The 20685-nt window shown below is 33.8% G+C and overlaps 1 protein-coding gene across 1 annotated transcript in view; it reads left to right on the top strand.

Annotated features, from left to right (window-relative positions):
- LOC138704229 (lymphocyte antigen 75-like) overlaps positions 1 to 20685 on the top strand; it is a 66866-nt gene that overhangs the window by 41040 nt on the left and 5141 nt on the right. Inside the window, exons 20-32 of the mRNA XM_069832113.1 lie at positions 644 to 871; positions 2791 to 2970; positions 5015 to 5201; positions 5878 to 6089; positions 7830 to 8054; positions 10000 to 10026; positions 12478 to 12675; positions 14670 to 14832; positions 16930 to 17135; positions 17646 to 17858; positions 18064 to 18090; positions 19810 to 19992; positions 20224 to 20389. Of these exons, the coding sequence (XP_069688214.1) occupies positions 644 to 871; positions 2791 to 2970; positions 5015 to 5201; positions 5878 to 6089; positions 7830 to 8054; positions 10000 to 10026; positions 12478 to 12675; positions 14670 to 14832; positions 16930 to 17135; positions 17646 to 17858; positions 18064 to 18090; positions 19810 to 19992; positions 20224 to 20389 (2215 nt within the window). The remainder of the gene's footprint in view (positions 1 to 643; positions 872 to 2790; positions 2971 to 5014; positions 5202 to 5877; positions 6090 to 7829; positions 8055 to 9999; positions 10027 to 12477; positions 12676 to 14669; positions 14833 to 16929; positions 17136 to 17645; positions 17859 to 18063; positions 18091 to 19809; positions 19993 to 20223; positions 20390 to 20685) is intronic.

Raw genomic sequence — 20685 nt, 5'->3', positions numbered from 1 at the left:
TGTGCCCGAAATTTGTATAAGTGATATGTTTATATATATTTCATGGTAATATTCGGCATCATTTTACTGGTCATTAATTCCTTTTTTATCATCATCAAGAACGAAATTCCATAATAGAGCACCCTTCTTCTTGAATTAGCGTAAAAACACTCGTTATGTTATAGTAATGGATTTTGTTGAATACATGTTAAGTGTGATATGTAACAAATAATAATTTCGAAGCTCATTTGTTGCTAATTAAAATACAACATCTGCTGCCTGGCTTTCAGGTATTTTTGCCCATGAAACTTCTCCTATTGAATTTTTCAACCAATATTCTTCGCCCATGGCTATATTGCCCATAATTTTTCACTCATGTAATTTCACCTATAAAAATGTTGTGGAATTAAATTTATTTAATTATTAAATTGGATTTATCGAATAATGTTTTTCGCTCTTGATTTCTCGTAAGTTACAAATCGTTTAGATCATTAGTTTTTCTGCTCATAACAGTGCTATTTGAACACGACTACCTTAGGATCATTTTGGCTGTTTCCTGACAATATTCTTTTGAACAATGTCGCGTTTCCACGACTACCTCAGAATTATTTCGCCCTGCCAGATTTTTCTGATGATTCTACGATGTTTTTATATTGTTTGTGAGGTGTACCCGAGATCTGGATAGGAGGGCATAAGTCTAAGGAACAATGGCGCTGGGAGCTGTTGGGAGAAACAATACGAGAATCCAAGACTGACAGCAGCTTTCCAGTGTGGCTAGATGAACGGGTTCACTCTGATCGTGAGTGTTTGTCTCTCAACATAGAGACAAATGGTCAACCTAAGTTTGCGTCTCGTGAATGCAATAGTGGGAAACCATTCGTATGTGAGAAAGGTGAGTTCAGTGAAAAATTCTGTGTAGTACTTTACAATAATTTTGCTCGACATATCATTCATTGAAATTGTTTGTACACTGTTAGCATGCATCCAAATTTCAGACATTTTTTTTCCATTGCAAACAGATAAAAATCACTGAAAATGTACAATGTAACTCTTGAACTCTACTAATTTTTTATTGCTACCGGTATTCTGTAAATGTGATCAGTAACATTTTCAGTTAAATGTTAATTTTCTGACAGTTGTTAGTGAAAATATTGGCACAGATTATATTTTTTGTATGCATGCACGTGTGTAGGTTCGTGTGGCGTTTAACCTTTGCCGAAATAATATTGCTGTAGCTTTCACCATGTTCAAATCCCAGTTTGTCGAAGTGAAATTTTTGGTAGTTTTTAGTACTGTATGTCATTATAGGGGAAAGTTTTCTTGTGATACTTCGTTTTCCGTATAATTTCATATCTGCAATAATTCATTCATCTTTATCATTGGTATAGAAAGCAACACGAAATTAAGACATTACCTTGTTTGCAGAATTAACTTTACACATGCATGTGGTCTTGGGATGTCTGAATTGGCAGTGACTCTGAACTATTGCTGTATTGTATTGTATTGTATTGTATTGTATTTATTAACATTCCATGGTATTCATACATTGCTTACAGCTAGAATATGTAACAAGTCAAAAAACTTAATACTATTATAAAGTCTTAATTTATAGTCACAGTCTAGATGAAATATATACAGACGAGATTTACAATATAGTCTACTAGTACAACACAGAAGTTTTAGTATCAATTTCATGAAGTATTATTAAATGTCATGAATTCACCTACAGAATAGAAGCCGTGAGAAATTAGGTACTTCTTTAATTTGGCCCTAAATAATTTTATGTTTTGAGTTTCATTTTTTATATCGATAGGGAGGTTATTAAAACTTTTACTGCCATATAACACACTCCTTTTTGATAGCACGATAGACTTGCCGATGGAGTATGAAAGTCATTTTTTGACGTGTATTTATGCTATGAACTGTTGAATTAAGTAGTTACAAAGTTTTCACGATTACATACGAGGAAGATTATTAATGAAAAGATATACTGACAAGTCATGGGCATTATTTGTAGTTTTTTTTAAATAGTCCTACACGATTCCCTAGATTTGGCACCTACTATTATTCTAATTACTCTTTTTTGTAATATAAATATACTGTTACTATCTGTGGAATTTCCCCAGAATATTATTCCAAAGCTCATTACTGAGTGGAAGTATGCAAAGTATATTGTTTTTAAGGTATTGATATTTACTATCTTTTGCATAGATCTAATAGCAAAACAAGCTATATAATATAATTTTTCCAATTTAACACATTATCGATTTTTGAGCCAAGAAATTGTTGTTTCTAATAGGGATCTATTGTTAATTATTGCGCTAGAAATTTGCGACGTTGAATTTGGACAGGATTTAAATTGAATTATGTTAGTTTTGTTACAATTCAATACCAATTTATTGACTGAAAACCAGTCACATATTTTGAAGAGAATTTCCCCTGTTGAAGATTGGAATGTATATGTTATATGGTTCACATCACTTTGTCCTCTTGCTGGACAGAGTATAAGGAAACTTATTTGAGCATTTTTAATTTTTCTTATTTGTCACTTTTAAAGTCTAGGTTTCTGAAGAGCATCAAGGATCTCCAAATTTTATGAAAATTACTTTTATGAAGTGATACATAAAAATACTAATAACAACTAACAGCCTGAAAATGACTCATGAGGAACAGTACTCTCGTGATTTAATAACTAGGCTATTTTATTATTGATTTATTTTCAGATATGTCACATTATTTTAAAGTACATTACGATATTCCAGTAGGATAAAATGTGTAAAAAGGTCTTTGACAATAAGTTGTTCTCTGTAGGCTGCCCAACATTAAAATATGTGAAACGAGGGAAATGGTCAAGACCAGAATGCAACACACGAGTGTCAGTGTACAACGAGACATGTTCACTGACTTGCAAATATGGATTCGAGTTGTGGGGCACCAAAGAACTGACTTGTGGGAGGGATGGTTGGAATGGTGTGCCTCCTCTGTGTATTAGTAAGTACTGTTACAACCAACGAATTAATTGCTAAACCTACTTTATTTTTAAGTCTCAGTCAGTGGTGATATTAAAAAAGTTTAACAACCAGTTCTCTAAGGTGTAACTATGTTAAACATATACGGTATATACAAATCTGGCTTTCAGGTAGTAGCTCCCTGTAAAGCAGGTTTGAATAATGCACTCACAGTTGAGTTCTGGCATCTTGTCAGCTCATGTGAGTTGTGTGGATATAAAAGGAAAAATTGTGACGGTGTCTTGTATAGTTCCTGGGGTAGCTCAGCCGGTAGAGCATTCGCGGCTAAGCGAAGGGTCCCGGGATCGATACCCGGCTCCGGAACAATTTTTCCTTGAAATTATTCAAACCTGCTTTACAGGGAGCTACTACCTGAAAGCCAGATTTGTATAATACATTCGTTACTGGAGGTACGTTAACAGAAAGCCACAATTTAAAGTCACACAGTAATTGTGTGCACTCACAGTTGAGTTCTGGCATCTTGTCAGCTCATGTGAGTTGTGTGGATATAAAAGGAAAAATTGTGACGGTGTCGTGTATAGTTCCTGGGGTAGCTCAGTCGGTAGAGCGTTCACGCGCTAAGCGAAGGGTCCCGGGATCGATACCCGGCTCCGGAACAATTTTTCTTTGAAATTATTCAAACCTGCTTTACAGGGAGCTACTACCTGAAAGCCAGATTTGTATAATACATTCGTTACTGGAGGTATGTTAACAGAAAGCCACAATTTAAAGTCACACAGTAATTGTGTGCACTCACAGTTGAGTTCTGGCATCTTGTCAGCTCATGTGAGTTGTGTGGATATAAAAGGAAAAATTGTGACGGTGTCGTGTATAGTTCCTGGGATAGCTCAGTCAGTAGAGCGTTCACGCGCTAAGCGAAGGGTCCCGGGATCGATACCTGGCTCCGGAACAATTTTTCCTTGAAATTATTCATATACGGTATATGTCCATGATAATTGCAAATATTACCTAAAAATAATTTAACAACCAGTTCGTTCGAACTGATACAAACCAGCCGAATATCACCACTGGGAGACCTTCCACAAACCCATTTAGCAATAAGTAAAATGTGCAGAATGAGTAATGAGCGAAATGCTGAAAGTCTAGTATAAGAATATCATATACAATATGTAAACATACGAAAAGACTGCTGACAGAAACCTTAACTTAAGCAGGGTGAACCAAGACAGTCATAGTTTTGGATGGTTTGTCCCAAAAACTTTCTCGGGGTGCAAAATTGTTCCACTTTCTAAAATCGATCACTCGATTATTATAAGAGTAAGTTAGTTGGATTTGCGTCGAATTTACACTTATACCAAGCTCCTCCGAAAAGTCAATGCCTTCGTGATTAATAAGTCCAAGATTGAGTGATAGTTTCCTTTTGGTCATTTTGTGCTTTGTCTTGGTGGCTTGTGCTTCTTATTCACAGTATATTTATGAGTATAAAACTGAAAATTTTCATTAATACACTAAAAGAAACTGTTCACTTCAACAAGATTTTCCATATATTCCGAAATTAAAGTGGGAAGACAAAGTAGAGTGTACACTGTGTAACTCAGCTTCAAAATCACATTGTGGCAGAGCAGACATCAATGACCACATAAACAAAAAGAAACTTTACCATCATTGTCTAATAAAATGACGTCTTTTATTCATACCAACAGTCGCAGGAAAATAAGAATTAAAATTTGTAGAAGAAGAAGGTACTTCTGCTTACAACACCACCAAACGTTCAGAATTAGTTTTCTGTCCTGGAACTTGACTTAAAGATCACATAAGGGTGTCCCGGTTTTTCCTTTTCAAAATCTAGTCACTCTGAACTTAAGGATAAACTAACCAAATATAACCTAAGAAAATTTGTACGTTTATGGAAAAAATAATGTTAATTGCATGGTCTCTATGATGGCAAACGAAAGTAGTTGACCAAAGAATGTGATCATAGGTGTTTCATTCTGTAACAATAGATAGTGTGCGTTCTTATTTTTTTATTATTTATTTTGTCTAAATATTTCTCTGTCACTTTACAGCTACTGACCGTTTGGGTAATGCTTTTGTTGAAAGAGTGAATAGTTCCTTGAGTGAACTATTAGATTTCAACAATACAAAAATTCGACACACAGTTTTATTATTTGTGATATCAACTACGAAGAATCTGGGTACTGGCAATTTCTTTAATATTGTGGAGCTAATAAAGTCTGTGGTAGCTGCTGTCAGGTAAGACATCATCAATTTTTTTTTAATTTATATTTCCCAATGTAGGATACCTCACTAACTATGACGTGTTCATCTGAACATTGTTCCAGCTTGTATAGTACTCGTATTTTGGCATAATCACATTCAAAATAGTGATTATCAGCAAGTACAGTAACTTAAGATACTTACAAAGTAAACGTTATCTAGGCGAATAAAATTATTGCTGTGTGTTATATTTAATTATTGTTATCTTCAAGTTACTTTTTTTATGTGATACAAATTATTTTGCAGTTGTACAGTTTTACCTTATCATTATTGAATATAAGACACTGTTTAGATCTTTATTTTAAGACGATTATTTTAAGACGAATATATAAATGTGTTTTGTGTATGTCTGCATATGCGTGCATTTAGATCACATTAAAAAATCTTTAATTTTATTTTTTCTCGAAATTTTAAGTAATTTCATATTTTGTTGTGCGTATATAATAACAATGGAAGGAAAATAAAACAAAATTTGTAAGGTTAGAAATTTCTACAAAATAATTCAGAGAATAGAAATATCTCAAATCTGTTCACTGTTCTAGAAGTTATTCATAAGAAAATTTTTAGTTTGACCCAAAATATTGAACAAGTTTTAAGACTCTCAATGATGCATGTGGACATGTTGCTTTCTTTTCTTCTTCTTGGATTGCAGATTGTCCCCAAGCTTATTATCAGCTGGTGTAGTAACATATGGGGAGAAAGGGGAAGTTAGTATTCCTCTCGACACTTCTGATGTATGCGTATTCTTAGAATTAGCAAACCTGCTGACTGATAACAGTGCAGATGAAGTTGATTTGAGAGGTACATTAAGTTTTACATATGACTATATCACCAGCACTGACCACTCTGAACAAGCTGTTCTAGGTAAGCATATATATTCAGCTAATAATGGGAATATTTATGTATTTATTGCCTGCGATGTTACAATGTTTTGGAAGCAGACTATTGTAATGGATTCACGAGCATGTGAAGGATTAAAGGAAGTGTAAGAAAAAAAGGAGGAAAAAGAAGTTGTAGGTTTATTACATGACTTACCGATGTAAATTTATTTTATGTATAATTAACATCTTTTTTTCCTGTATGTGATTGTGTAGACAGGGCCCAGTGCACTGCTTTGCTCAGGGGATTATACAGTAAAATTCCTCGTATCCGGCACCCAAATAACGGGCAATACCAAAACAATGGCACATTTGGCTGGGCCAAAAAAAAAATGTTTAAATCTGTCACATTGCCACAGTCTGGGCCATCAGTTTTGCCACATTAGGAAGTTCGCACAAACTTTCATTTTTATGTTTGTTTAGTTATGTTCTGGCCGTCAGTGTTGCCACATTAGGAAGTTCGCACGAACTTTCGTTTTCAGTAAATATTCGAACCTAAATTAGTGTATTATTTGTGTTGTGTGATGTGTTTTAATAAAGAAACCGGTATTTATTCAGTTATCCGGCAAAATCTCGTATTCCAAAATCCTATTTTGACTTTGTTTCATGCCACCGATCGTTCCCAGAATATCAATTGATAATGTGGTTGTCATTTTAACATCAAAGAAGGCTGATTTTTCTATAGCATTATCACTCTGAGTATAGGTGTAGCCCTACATCCTGAAGTTCTATTGATTGTATTTAATTTTTTACGGTTTTATTATGCGTTTATTAAATACTTTGCTTAGGTATTTAACTTATACATATTTTTAATGGATAACATCTACATGAAAGCTTTCAGGTCTTTTCGCCCATGAAATTTCACCCACTGGGTTTTATGCCCACTATTTTTGTCCATGGAAATCTTTCCCACTATTTCTCGCCCATGAACAATTTCGTATTCCGAATATATGTACAGAGATTATTTCGATCAGAAATTGTTCTCGCCCATGACAATGCTGTATCTACATTGTCACGTTTCCACGACTACCTGGTTATTTCCTGGCGCAAAATTGGTAAGTGTACTTTAATTAGTGTCGAATTGCTAAATTAAAAGGTAATGGATACCAGAATCGCTGTCACTACAAGAGGCAAAGACATGCTTGAACACAATGGACATCAGTACCATGGTGCGAACAGTATCGTACAAACTGAAGTTGTACAGCGAGGAGACCGTGGAAAATGACGACTTAGGCTAAATTATTGTTATGATTATTATAAATCAATATTCTGTATGAAAGTGTTACAAAATTGCATAAATGAATTAAATAAACTAATATTCTTTGTAAAAGTGTTACATTACCATGCATTCACACAAATAAATTAGCTACTGGTACATAACACACTTGTGCAGAATTTATTATTCGACAAAAATTTCCATGGGTCAAACATTCATTGGTGAAAAAATCGTGTCCGTAATTATGAATGGGCGTAAATGGCAATGGGTAAAATGACCACAAAGGCAAGAAAGTTTATGGGCAAGAAGACTGCTAAATCACATAAAACATTATTACGCTAATGTGTAATGAAATTTAGGAAGTAAATTCAGGGCCCAGTATTTAATCTTCAGTTATCCACCACTCTTTGTAAAACATTATTACGGTACATATTCACGAAATAACTGAAGTTCTATAGATGATAATTATAGTTCCTATTATGATCACTATTATTTTTGTTCATTTCATAGTTTTGGTGACAAACGGGAACAGCTCAACAGATGAAAGTGAAATTGTAAAAAAATTGAAAGCCAAGGGCTATAAATTACTGACTGTAGGAACTGGAGATGACATCAAACCTGAGACACTAGAAAAGATTGCATCTTTATCTTCTGTAAATACGCCTCAAGTACCAAATTTCTTTTCAATGTCAGATGATGATATGTTTTCCAGCTTTGTGACATATCTCAATGACAGTAAGTATGGTATAGCTAATTTGAATAGTGCATTCCAAACTCATTTTCCTTTTTATTTTATTTTTTAATTTAGTTTTATAATTGTATTTATATTAGTAAAAATTGGGCTAACAGGTAAGTTAAATATATATATACAACTATTTATAGCATGAGTAAATTGACCACTATGTGAAAAGTAAAATGTATCCAGATATTTTAATGTTATGTTTACACTCAATTAAAAATAAAAAAATATAATATACGCATATAAATTTCTTTTAAATTTCATAATATGCTATTTTATCATAAATTACTTTTATTTGTATTGTTGTTCTTTAAGAACTGAATGGTAAGCTATGTTTTAAGTGACTTATAGATATGTAAGCAGTTCCATTGTTGTTTTCAATAAAATAAGTGATAATTTTTCTATTGTTATCATAACTGATAATTTTTATATATTGTTCGAGACTGGTATCTGGAAGTGTCTTGTGGTCCATCACTCAGAATTATATAATACTTCATCGTTGTTCCTGCAATAACTCCTATGTGACATATTTATTGATTTTCAGATTTTTGCTCTATTAAATAACTTAAAGTGATACAGCAAATAATAAAATCTCCTATATGTAATTATATTTCTTTGTTTCAAAAACGTAAGAATTCACAGCTGTCATAGGATGAATAAATGTGTTTTTTTTCCTACTGAAAAAATTTATAAGTTGCACATAGGAGTTATTACAGGAACAATGACGACTTACTTACTTACTTACTTACTTACTCACTAACTTACTTACTTACTTACTTACATACTTACAAATGGCTTTTAAGGAACCCGCAGGTTCATTGCCATCCTCACATAAGCCCACCAACGGCCCCTATCTGATTTGTAACAAGCTGTTTTTTAAGGTGATGGGTTGATAGCCCTTCGCCCAACCCCCAAGCTGAAGGACCACCCCTTATCGGCTGTCCACGACCTGCCAAAAACACTGGTTCAGGGATGGGAAACAGCCAGTCCCAGAGAGTTTAGCTTCTCCTGCTGCAGTTGCTGTTGTATGTAGATACTCATGCTGGCTGCTCTGTTTACAATACGAGTTTTCCACTCCTGCATTGGTGGGAGAAATTAATTCATATCCAGTAATAGAATAGTAGACACTACCTTTCATCCATAATAACAGTCGACCTGGTTGGCAAGTTGGTATAGCGCTGGCCTTCTATGCCCAAGGTTGAGGGTTCGATCCCGGGCCAGGTCGATGGCATTTAAGTGTGCTTAAATGCGACAGGCTCATGTCAGTAGATTTACTGGTATGTAAAAGAACTCTTGCAGGACAAAATTCCGGCACATCCGGCGACGCTGATATAACCTCTGCAGTTGCGAGCGTCGTTAAATAAAACATAACATTTAACATTTTCCATAACAGTGGAGGGGGTGAGTTCACTGTAACACCATATAAATTATTTTCAGGACTACAGATAACAATCACAGACAGTACTTGTCTATAAATTATTTAAAACATTTTTGTACTTCACCTATAATCTAAACTGTTGGATTTGAGTCATCTCCTGATTGAAACTTCATTCTTGTTATAGAATTTTTAAGTTGTTATTATGGTTGAATTGATGTGAAACATTTGGGTGTTCTCATTGCTTTATAAAAAAAAGTTACTCGACAGTACAACCACAATTTGGGAGTTACATTTATAGAACACTGTGAGTATGGATTAAGTACCGTAAATTTGTCTCAAACATAGTTCTCATCTTACTCTGTGACCTGTTACAAATAATAAGATTTTAATGTTTTTCTAAAGTCTGTTTATAATAGTCTGGATATAAAGATAGAGATAATAGAGTTCTGTGGTATATCTGACAAAATAATAAAAGTTCATTTTATGAATAAATATGTCAAATTAATTAAATTACTGGTACTACATTACCATATTAATTCGTTTTATTTTTCTCTTTTCATCAGCATATCTCTACAATGGCGATATTACATGTAAGTATTTATACTGAGATGTTATTTTGGATCCATATCTTCTGCACAAAGAGCATAGAATTCGTCATAAAAATTAATTAGTATTCTATTGTATTGTATTGTATTGTATTTATTCATTCCCTGTACAATCTATTACAGATTATAGGTTCGTCATTAGATACAAACTCAAAAAATACACACACACACAAAATAAGATTTCTAGTATGAATTTATTTGATTTCTAGTATGAATTTAATTTTAACACTCTTAAGTTTTCCAAAGAATAGTAAAACTGCAAAAAGACATAATAAATAACAAGATATATACATTTTCCGTTTGCAAGACATTAAATAAATTAATTAATATAGATTAGGTAAGAACAAGATAGTTCTACATTATTATCAATATTGTTTGGAGAAAAAATTATGTGCAACAGTAATGAAGGTAGGTATTTTGCTTTGTAGCTTTAATGCAAGAAATCAGTGATTTTGAACGGCATGGACTGGACTATTGACATCCCTACTATGACTAATTGAGTAGCCCATTTGCAAAACCTGTTACATGCTTTATAACAGGTTTTTAGATACGGTATTGATGGAAAACTTATAAAAACTGTTATAAATGTTATAGAAAGCTAATTTTTTCTCCAAAATTTTCGCAAAAAAAAACCTAAAAATTACTGTATAGGAGCCTAAAATTTCCCGAGTGATGAAAATTAGTTACAGTATCTAAATAATTCTTCGTCACATAACTGGTTTTGCAAATGTATTCTTTACTTCGCTGGTTTTGCAACTCAGCGAGCAGCCATTTTGATTCACTACCAATTTGTAAAGCCTGCTATTTTATTAATGCTGAGTTACTGAAAATATTGATAGGATTCTTAAAAGGGATAAAAAAAAAGATAAAAATATACACAAATAAGTTCTTTAATTTGTATGCTTTTTCCCCCCCTTTGAAAAACATTCATAAATTAGCAACTAGGTACATATTTTTATTGTTGAAAGAGAGAAACAACTTTGCTCATGTGAAGTCTACAGCATTCTCTTCCATGAGCTCAAAATCAGTATGAATGTCACTGTCATCTTCGTCATTGATGCCATCTTTCATCATGACATTTTTCTCTTCAGCAAAGCATACTTGTAGAACTGCAGCTTTTCATTTTCATCCCTGTTTTCGCGAAAGTGAAGAGACAGAAGTAGTTTGACATCATTCAGTTTTGCTGGCTTTACTTCAGTCCCTTACCAATATCTTAAATCTTACCAAATTGCTTGAAATTTTTTCCCATCTTGCAGAGGCTTTTAGGTTCACTCGTACCGTACCAATGTTACAGAATGGGTCATCTTTAACCAATGCTGTCTTACTGGTTTTACTACACGTGATTGTGATTTTCTTTGTCTTCTGGAATTTGAAATCCCATTGCCCTGGCTGTTTTAGGATATTATCAGAGCAAGATTTTCAGTTCTTAACAGAACTTCACGATTTTCAATAGATAACATCGTTGACTTTTCGTCAATTTTAGCTTCATAGTTTTTACTGCTATCCAACATTTTCGTAAACTGTAGAAAGTAAACAAAACAATAATATGAACAGAAAATATAGGCTCAGAAATGCAAATGTAAAAGACCGCGCGAATGTATTATCTGACTCAGCAAATAAAAGGAACAGTTGTTTTCTAGATGATACAGTTGAGCTGACTTATAAAACACAAAAATAAATGTGGGAACTTAACAAAATAAGTTTTTATTCTCAGAGGAAGTATATCGTTCTCATAATGCATTTTTTTTTTAGCTGGTTTTGCATCTGTATGCGCAAGGTACCCATTTTGGTCAGATTAAATCTAGCGGCTTTTGCACATGTACGGAAATGTACTTAGGCCTACCTACCTAAGTATTACTGGGATACAAGACGGAAGATGGAATAATTCCAACATTCTGAACATACTTAAAGCGGGCTTCATCTGACATTACGAGTATTAAGTGACGAATAATTCCTGTACTGTATCTTCGTTCATTAAATGAATAAATTCATTGCGAAATTCTATTCTTGAGATGAAGTCACTGTCCGACAACTCTTGCATTATTTGAATTTTGTATGGATGGTAATTTAAGTCTATGTGCAATATCCGACGAAGTTTATTCAGATTTGTTGATTTCAGTAACATAACAGAAATCGTTGCCATATAAACCTAAACAATTAATACTCCAACCTTAAATGGCATACCTTGACTAATGTTTCGCCATGCCTAACATCAATCCATCCCAACTATCAGATGGGTGTTACGTAAATCAAAATCATGATTTCATTCTGCCCCACCTTGTAGGCTATAAAGAAACACAGGGGTACTCAACTTGGCCTCTCGAGGGTTAAATAATAAATACGTTAATCACAGTGTAATGTGGTTATTATTCAGATTAGAAGATAATTATATTATCAGGGTACGATATGTAATTTAAATGTTGAATGTGTGTTTAGGTTGTATGACATTGCGCAATCCCACTCATGGGAAATGGGATCCTCCATCCTGCACACAGGTACCAGGAAGTCTGAAAAACAGTTCTTGTTCTATGAGCTGTGAAGTGGGTTACGAGCTGGTGGGAAATCCCAGCCTCATTTGCACGGAGGAGGGGTGGTTAGGGCCACTTGGAAAGGGACAGATACCATTATGTAATTGTGAGTAATTTAAAACTGTGTTCACTCAAACCAGCTCTTATTTAGAGGTTTTCGCTGTTATGTATCGTCGCCTGAATGCAAGAACTAGGTAACTCGAAAGTTGTGTTTTTTAGTTACTTCTTTTATAACATAGCAAAAATCGCACAAAATGTAATCCAGGATCTAGGTAACTGATCGAACGATACCAGCGACATCTATTTTCCAATATAACAAATAGGTAAAAGAAAACGAGACATATTCCTTAGTGCAATAAATGAGTAAATAGGCGATGTCAAAAAATATGAAAAATCAAGTTACCTAGTTCTTGCATTCAGGCGACGATATGATCTAGGCTGTTACTCAGCCAGAAATCTATTTTACCACTAACAGTGGTGAATGGGAATGCTAAGGTCAATGGCGGTTCCTCGGAGGAGGGAAGGGAGGAACGTCCTCCTCACATTTTTTTTTCTTTTGAAAGTAAATACCAAATAAAATATGTGCCTTGAAATTCGAGGAAGATTCGATAATTTTTAAGTTCTCAGCTATAAGAAAACCTCGGTTGATCGAGTTTTAAACGACGCACGCTCATATGCTGCTAGAAAACTGTGAGAAAGATGCGAGATTGTTTGTGTAGAGGAAAGTCAATCCATTCCTCCTTTACTGCAGTTAACACACATAGACAACAGTGCACTAGCGGCCAGAGAAAGAAGCAGAGTTTTAAAGCAAGTAAATGAATGGATAGGGAGGAGATCCTCCTCTGAATCAGCGCATGGGCGGGAAATAGAAACCGACTAGTCATGCAGCAAGCTCGCTACCGCTGCCATCTAACGATTTTGCATTCAACCAGACTATAACACATCTAGGAGCAGACACAATAAAAACAGTTTTAACGCAAAGCTATGAAAGATACCATATAAACTTTTTTTTAAATTATTAATAAATATTATTCATTGCACTTTATATAGGCTACTATTCATGGTTTGAATCTTTCAAGGATATTTGGAAGTTAAAGTTGGGTTTATATAAAACAAAGAGGAAGTAGTTAGTTCTATGTTAGTATCGCAGGTCTTTTGGCCCCTGAAATTCACTTCCATTCATTGTCTACTAGAGAGGGCAACAGCCACAAGACCCGACATTCTTCAAAAGCATGTAATACTGATCTTGTAAAATGTACATGTGGCAACACAGACCACGTGGTTGGGTGCAGTGTTCTCGCTTTCCTCAGATTATTTCCCATTCCCATTTCCGTAAAACGGTTCCGATTACGTGTTAGTAGCTATAGTCTCTTCCAACACGTGTGATGCTGTAGTGTGCGCGAGAAATGCTGCGAGATTGTGAGTTTCCTTGTAATTGTTAATTTTTGCAATTATTCAATAATGAATGGAAGTGAAAACATAATATATTTTGTGAAATTTAGGAAACTCAGTTTACAAGAACAGATTATTGCTATACAGAAGGGAAGGCCAACTCCAACACTACCTGGTCTTAAATGTATGCATGTAGGCTAATTTGTAGCATGTTTTATTCAAGAAGGTATCATTTCGTGCTGTTAACTTCTTTCCTCTTAAGAAATACGCAGGAGCCGCCACTGGCTAAGTTCATGTTGTTTTTTTAATATGCTGCTTTCCTTTATAAAAAAGATTGTGAATTCGTCATCTTCTTCTTCTTCTTCTTCTTCTTCATGATGACACCAAAATTTACTTTGCATCTGACCATCTCACTCTATTCAACTAAGAACATAGACCACTTCGGCCAGGTGCACACAGAATCAGATGCAGCACGACGGTGTGGCCAGGATGGCATAAGACTATGACTTAAATAGCGTAGAACAAAAATGAGTTTAGGGTCACACATCCAGTCTTCCAGTCTCTGTCTATTTTCCTGCCAGTAATCAAACATATGCCCTGTCAAATTGTATCTGGAAAATACTACTTGAGGCACAGTAAAAGATTCCATACTTGTACATGTAATGAAATAATTGTTTTCAATTCTCACTCATAATGATTTTTAAATAGCTGCAGAAGTGACAACACGCTCAATGTTCGACTCAATGGACGACACATTCGCAGTGTTCGAAAAGGTTGGAATACTGTTCCTGTTGGACCATTCAACTAGCATGAGTGCTGCAGACTATCAGAAGCAAATATCCTTTGTTAAGATGATTGTCAGCAAATTTTCGTAAGTATAGTTCTACAGCTCATTTATTTCAAAGTTTTTAGTTGTGTATCATACCATATCTGAAAGTATTGCTCGAAAAATGTGTAAAACACTGGCACCTAATTTTAATTTTTAGAGAAAAAAAACTTCAAAGGCATACTACGATACTAAATTTCTCGCTTTTACATTCCTATTTAGAATATCCTGTCACCATTCTTTTCGATCTATTTTTCTTTGCTCACAATACTTTTTTTGCCTCTCACATAGGCCTACATTCTCAGAGACAAAAAAAAATGACCGATGTCTTTAGGTTCACACAGCCAGCCAAATGATATAATAATAATAATAATAATAATAATAATAATAATAATAATAATAATAATAATAATAATAATAATAATAATAATGGGTGTCACCAATATTTTACTATTATAAGTACATTAATTTGTCCCATGCCGTGGCGTCATGGTCTAAGGCATCTTACCTAGGACTCGCGTTATGGAATGCACGCTGGTTTGAGTCCTCATGGGGGAAGAAATTTTCTCATGATATTTCGGCCAGTGTATGGGACCGGTGCCCACCCAGCATCGTGATGCACTTGGGGAGCTATGATAGGTAGCGAAATCCGGTTAAGCAAACCAGCTATATCAGCTGGGAGGCTCATCATCCTAATCACATAATACTTCCATTCTGGTTAGATGATCGTTCACCTTTGCTTCGGCATGTGGCCGTGAGGTCAGCTGCTGGCTGGTAGGTCTTGGCCCTTCATGGGCTGTAGTGCCACGGATTATTATTTATTATTATTATTATTATTATTATTATTATTATTATTATTATTATTATTATTATTATTATTATTATTATTATTATTATTATAGTCGCGACGTTGTTATTCCCGGCATGACTCCTCCTCTTTGCTTACATCTTAGGAAGTCAAGGCTTTATAACGTCTAAGTAGGTAGTATCGTTCGCCATTTTTGTTCTTTCGTTGCCGAGCTACCAGGCGAGGGATCTATTTGCCACACTGTTAAACATTATTATGTCGTAGCTCCCATGATAATAAATCAAACGCACTGTAATTGAACAAATAATTGAGCGGCAAATAACGTCCTCGTGTGTTTTCTGCAAACGCCAACGAAAGAGCCAAAATGGCGGGCGATTATATTAAGTATTTATCGAGCCTTAGGAACTGCATAACGTAATTATTAGCGAATCACAAGACGCACACGTTTAAATGTAGCCAACCTGCAACGTGATTGGCTGCCGGAAATTAGAGGGACGGGACTTTAAGTACGGTACTTACATTAATTTATTTATACCTCATCTCCCTGACTTTCCTCAAACACAAAATTGAGAAGGTGGTTTGTGTCTACTATTATTTCTCTGGATGCATTGTTCTTTTCTATGTAGTCACCTCCGAAATATGTATTCCTTCCTCCCTTTAATTTACATGTCTCCCCAATTTATACTAAATTGGAGTTTGATTCCATTTCTTTTATCATCAGGTATTTTATTTTATTTTCAATAATTTGTTATTGAAGTCACAAATTAATTACAAGGTCCAAATTATTATTACAATAGAGTCCCGATTATCCGGACTATAAGGGCCGAGGACAATCTAAATAGACAAAAATGCGGATAATAAGGAGGATGAGAGCGCTAATCCTGTAATGTAAAAATGATAAAGATCGGACCCAGTAATGTAGAAAGGCATTACTCACATGTACTATGTAATAAAGGAGTTTTTATTCATAATACAGTACAGTATGTAAATGACTTCAAAAACTTTTATTGTTCAGTACCGATACTGTATATACATACATTACCGGTACTGTAATTTTAAAAAAGGCGATCTGGATAAAATTGGTATTATTATTATTATTTTATTATTATTATTATTATTATTATTATTATTATTATTATTATTATTATTATTGTTACTATTATTACTATATTATTATTATTATTATTATGATTATTATTATTATTATTATTATTATTATTATTATTATTATTATTATTATTATTATTATTATTATTATTGTAACCACCACCACCACTACCAATGTAATGCTAGTAATGGTATATGCTATTCTATTCCCGTCTGATGTGTTGCAGTCTCTCAAATAGTCGAACAGCCGGTTTGATCACATTCAACACGCAGACGCAAGTGATGATCCCTCTTAACACACATGAAACTTGTGCATTTCTGATGGGTCTGGAAAACGTCAAATTTCAAGGTGGAGGCACAAGCTTCAGCGCAGCTCTGCATGCAGCTGAAAATGAAATCAATGCAAATGCCGTGCACAGCACCACCCTTCTCTGTAAGAAATATTTAGTTTTTGTTACTACTGTTTCCTTGATATACAGATTTACAGCAAAATGGCTGCGAATAAAATTCTGCACAGAAAGATAAGCTTAGACATTAAATAGAGAGACAGATATGAAAGAGATGAATAGAAAGACAGACAGGTAGGCCATGGACAGACATGAGACAATGAACATGCATCAGATACAAAAGGACAGTCAACAGAGAAACTTTCAAACTGAAAAGTAGTCCAGATGAATGGGAGAATGGATTGCAGGCATGATGAAATCATTGTTGGTGGAAATATGAATTTTGGTGAAAATCTTGAAATAAATTTCATACCGACTTGCAATACTTTTGAGTAGTTAATATAATGATAATAGTAAATTAATAAATTACTGTTTTATTACAACAAAAATTACATAACTTAGATTCTTAAAAGAACAATTAACCTATTAGTAAAATAGTTAATTAAATTTTTTTATGATTTTGTGGCAATTTCATAACAATTTTTTTCTTTTTTCAGTTCTTATGACTGATGGACGCAGTCATGGCAATCCTAGAACAATTGCAGATCGTCTTAAGTCAGATGGAAACATCATTTTCACATTTGGGATTGGTGGTTATAAACGAAAGCAACTGGAATCTCTTGCGTCACGTGGTCCAAACAACAGACCAAACTTTTTTGGTGTCACTGATTTCGATGCACTTAAAAATGCTATTTCTTTCCTCAACACATGTAAGTATACCAATACATTGTTATATATTACCTTTAATTATTGGTTATTTGTAGATCTTGATACGGATACCAATTTGAAAGTCTATAATGATATCTTGTAAATTTTTATTACTTTTCAACATTATTGCATATCTTTCAAGGTCGATCCCATGAGAGCATAATGTAATGCATAGGTTTAACTAATTTCAAAATTGTTTTGTTTCAGCGTACCTAAAACCTTCAGAGAAACATTGTAAGTAAACTTCATACTTCGTCAATTCATTCATTTAGTCATTCATTTAATTACTTTTCCATTTTTCGTTTCTTCATATTTCTTTCGTTGTTTATTTATTTTTGCTATGTCAGTGTACAATGTACAAAGAGAAACTACTGCAAAATCGATTCGAGATGTTCAAGGAAATATAAATTTTGAACACCTTCGACACTGAGATAATATTTTTGTAATATTTTTGGCATGTCGTCTGTATGTCTGTCTCCCTGTATACGGAGCTTTCTTCTAAACTATTGTATTTTATTCATATTCAATATCTACAAAGTCACTCAGTTCATCCATGAAATATGCACATGAAGTATAATATTTTTCTAAAGGTTTAAAAAATAATATCGAATGATGATTTACTCAGAATTCACTCTTAATTTTTTTATTAGCCTACTATTTTCTTATATAAGATCATGTAATGTACAAAATATATATAGACAGTATGTCTTGAAAAATGTTTTCAACACCCATCATAGCTCAGATGATAGCAAGTTTGCCTGCTATTCCAGAATTGCACTCAGGTGTGGGTCCTAATTCCTGCTTGGGCTGATTACCTGGTTAGGGTTTTCTTCCAACTGTAAGATGAATGTCAGGTAATTCATGGCAAATCCTCGACTTCTTCTCTCCAAATACCATCTATCATCAGTTCCATTGATGCTAAATAACCTACAGAATCATTAATAACAGAATAAACAAACTAAGAAAAACATTGTCAGAGGAAATATTCTGCAAGTACAGTGGAAAGAAATGAAAATAAATTGACGAACCATTGTGGTATTTTATTTATTGACAATCATGATTATCGAAAATTATAGAATATCGACAGCAGTTATCAATTTTATTAACCGACAAAATGCAAGAAGTACAACGTGTAACATATGCATGCAATCATTACCAACAGATACTAGAACGAGAATATCGTTGGTAACAAGAGGAAGAACTAAATCATCGTAAAACTTGAGAAATATATGTCAAATTCATGTCGCCTATCATTTTCCTTTGTCTAACACACTTTTCCTTGCTTCCATTCTTCCTTTCTTTCATTTTCTCTTTTCCTTTCTATTTCTCTTCACTTCATAGTGTTCTTTTTCCCTTTCTGTTGCCCTTCTCTCTTTTTACCCCCTTCCATTCTTACTTTTTTCTTTCTTTCTCTCTTTCTATGTTTTGTGTAGTTATTTAATTATCATTTTTAAAAATCTTATTTAATTGTGTAGTTGGATAAGAATATTTATTCTCTTTTTTTTTTACTTGACTTGAGTCATTCACCCAGGATTTTTAATATTAAATTATATAAAAACTGAGATAAATGAGAACACTGTAGTCATAATGCTACGAACAAAAAACACTTTTCATCTGGTACCATTTATGATGTCATTCATTGATTATAGTTCACGTTAACACTTTGTTTGTAAAAAACATAAAATTGTTTAGTCACACGTTGAAAAGTGTTATTTTTTTTTTTAAAGGACAAACGACCCATTTCGACGTGATGTTACGTCTTCATTAGTGTCCCCTGAACTACTGGTGGACAGGAGTAGTCAAGTAGTTCAGGAGACACTGATGAAGACGTAACATCACGTCGAAACGGGCCATCTGTCCAAGGTATATTAATTCTATCTAAAAAAAAAAGTTTAACACTTTTTAACGTATGACTAAATAGCTTTATATTTATAGTGTGTTCTATTCATACAGGTTGTATGAGGCTACGATCCCAGATCTCTGGAATATGGAGCCCCTCACACTGTTCTACATTCCCGTCAGAAGAACATGATGAATGTTCCATAATGTGTGATAAAGGATACGAGCTATTCGGTAGTAAAAAACTGACATGTACAGCAGAAGGTTGGAGCGGAGTAATGGCGTCCTGCTTTGCAAGTAAATGTCGAAATTTAAACACAGATAAATAGGAACTCTTTTTAAAAATTCATTTCTCTTGTAACATAACTGAAAAATATTTAATGAAATAATAATGTTCAATTTCCTGCGTTTGTCAGAAAATATTTACAATTTGAATATGACTTTAGTTTATTACTGGAACAGTACAGTATTTCAATTATTGTACATTGCACAATAAAATTTATTACCAACCCTAAATTCTATTTTCAGAGGCAGATATTATGGCTAATTTGATAAGAGACCACATAAGAAACAGGCTGGGCAGTATTAAAACACCTGGGGCTCTCCTGTTTGTATTAGAGCAAACAGAAAGAACATTGCATGAGCACTTCTCAATCATGACCGACTTTGTGAAACAGATTGTCAGCATGTTTTCGTAAGTAACGGATTGTTTTCCATGAGGACAGTTTTAAGAAACAGTTATTGCTGCAAAATAATTTGTTATTGAGCGTGAGATCTGCAGTTTTTAAATTAAGTTTTAAGTTTTAAAGTTTTAAATTAGCTTCTTTCTATATTTCTAATTTTTTTGTTTATCAATTTGAACTTTTGCTTAAAAAATTATTGTAACAATAAATTCAAGGATGAACATTTTAAAACAGACATGATTTCCTTGTGTTACTTTTGTGACTTACTGCATATTTCTGAACACACAAACACCACCTTTGTCTCTCT

Source organism: Periplaneta americana, chromosome 1 (assembly GCF_040183065.1).
Source record: "Periplaneta americana isolate PAMFEO1 chromosome 1, P.americana_PAMFEO1_priV1, whole genome shotgun sequence".
Lineage (NCBI taxonomy): Eukaryota > Metazoa > Arthropoda > Insecta > Blattodea > Blattidae > Periplaneta > Periplaneta americana.
The sequence above is the reverse complement of the archived record's forward strand: the minus strand, read 5'-3'. Positions and strand labels throughout refer to the sequence as shown.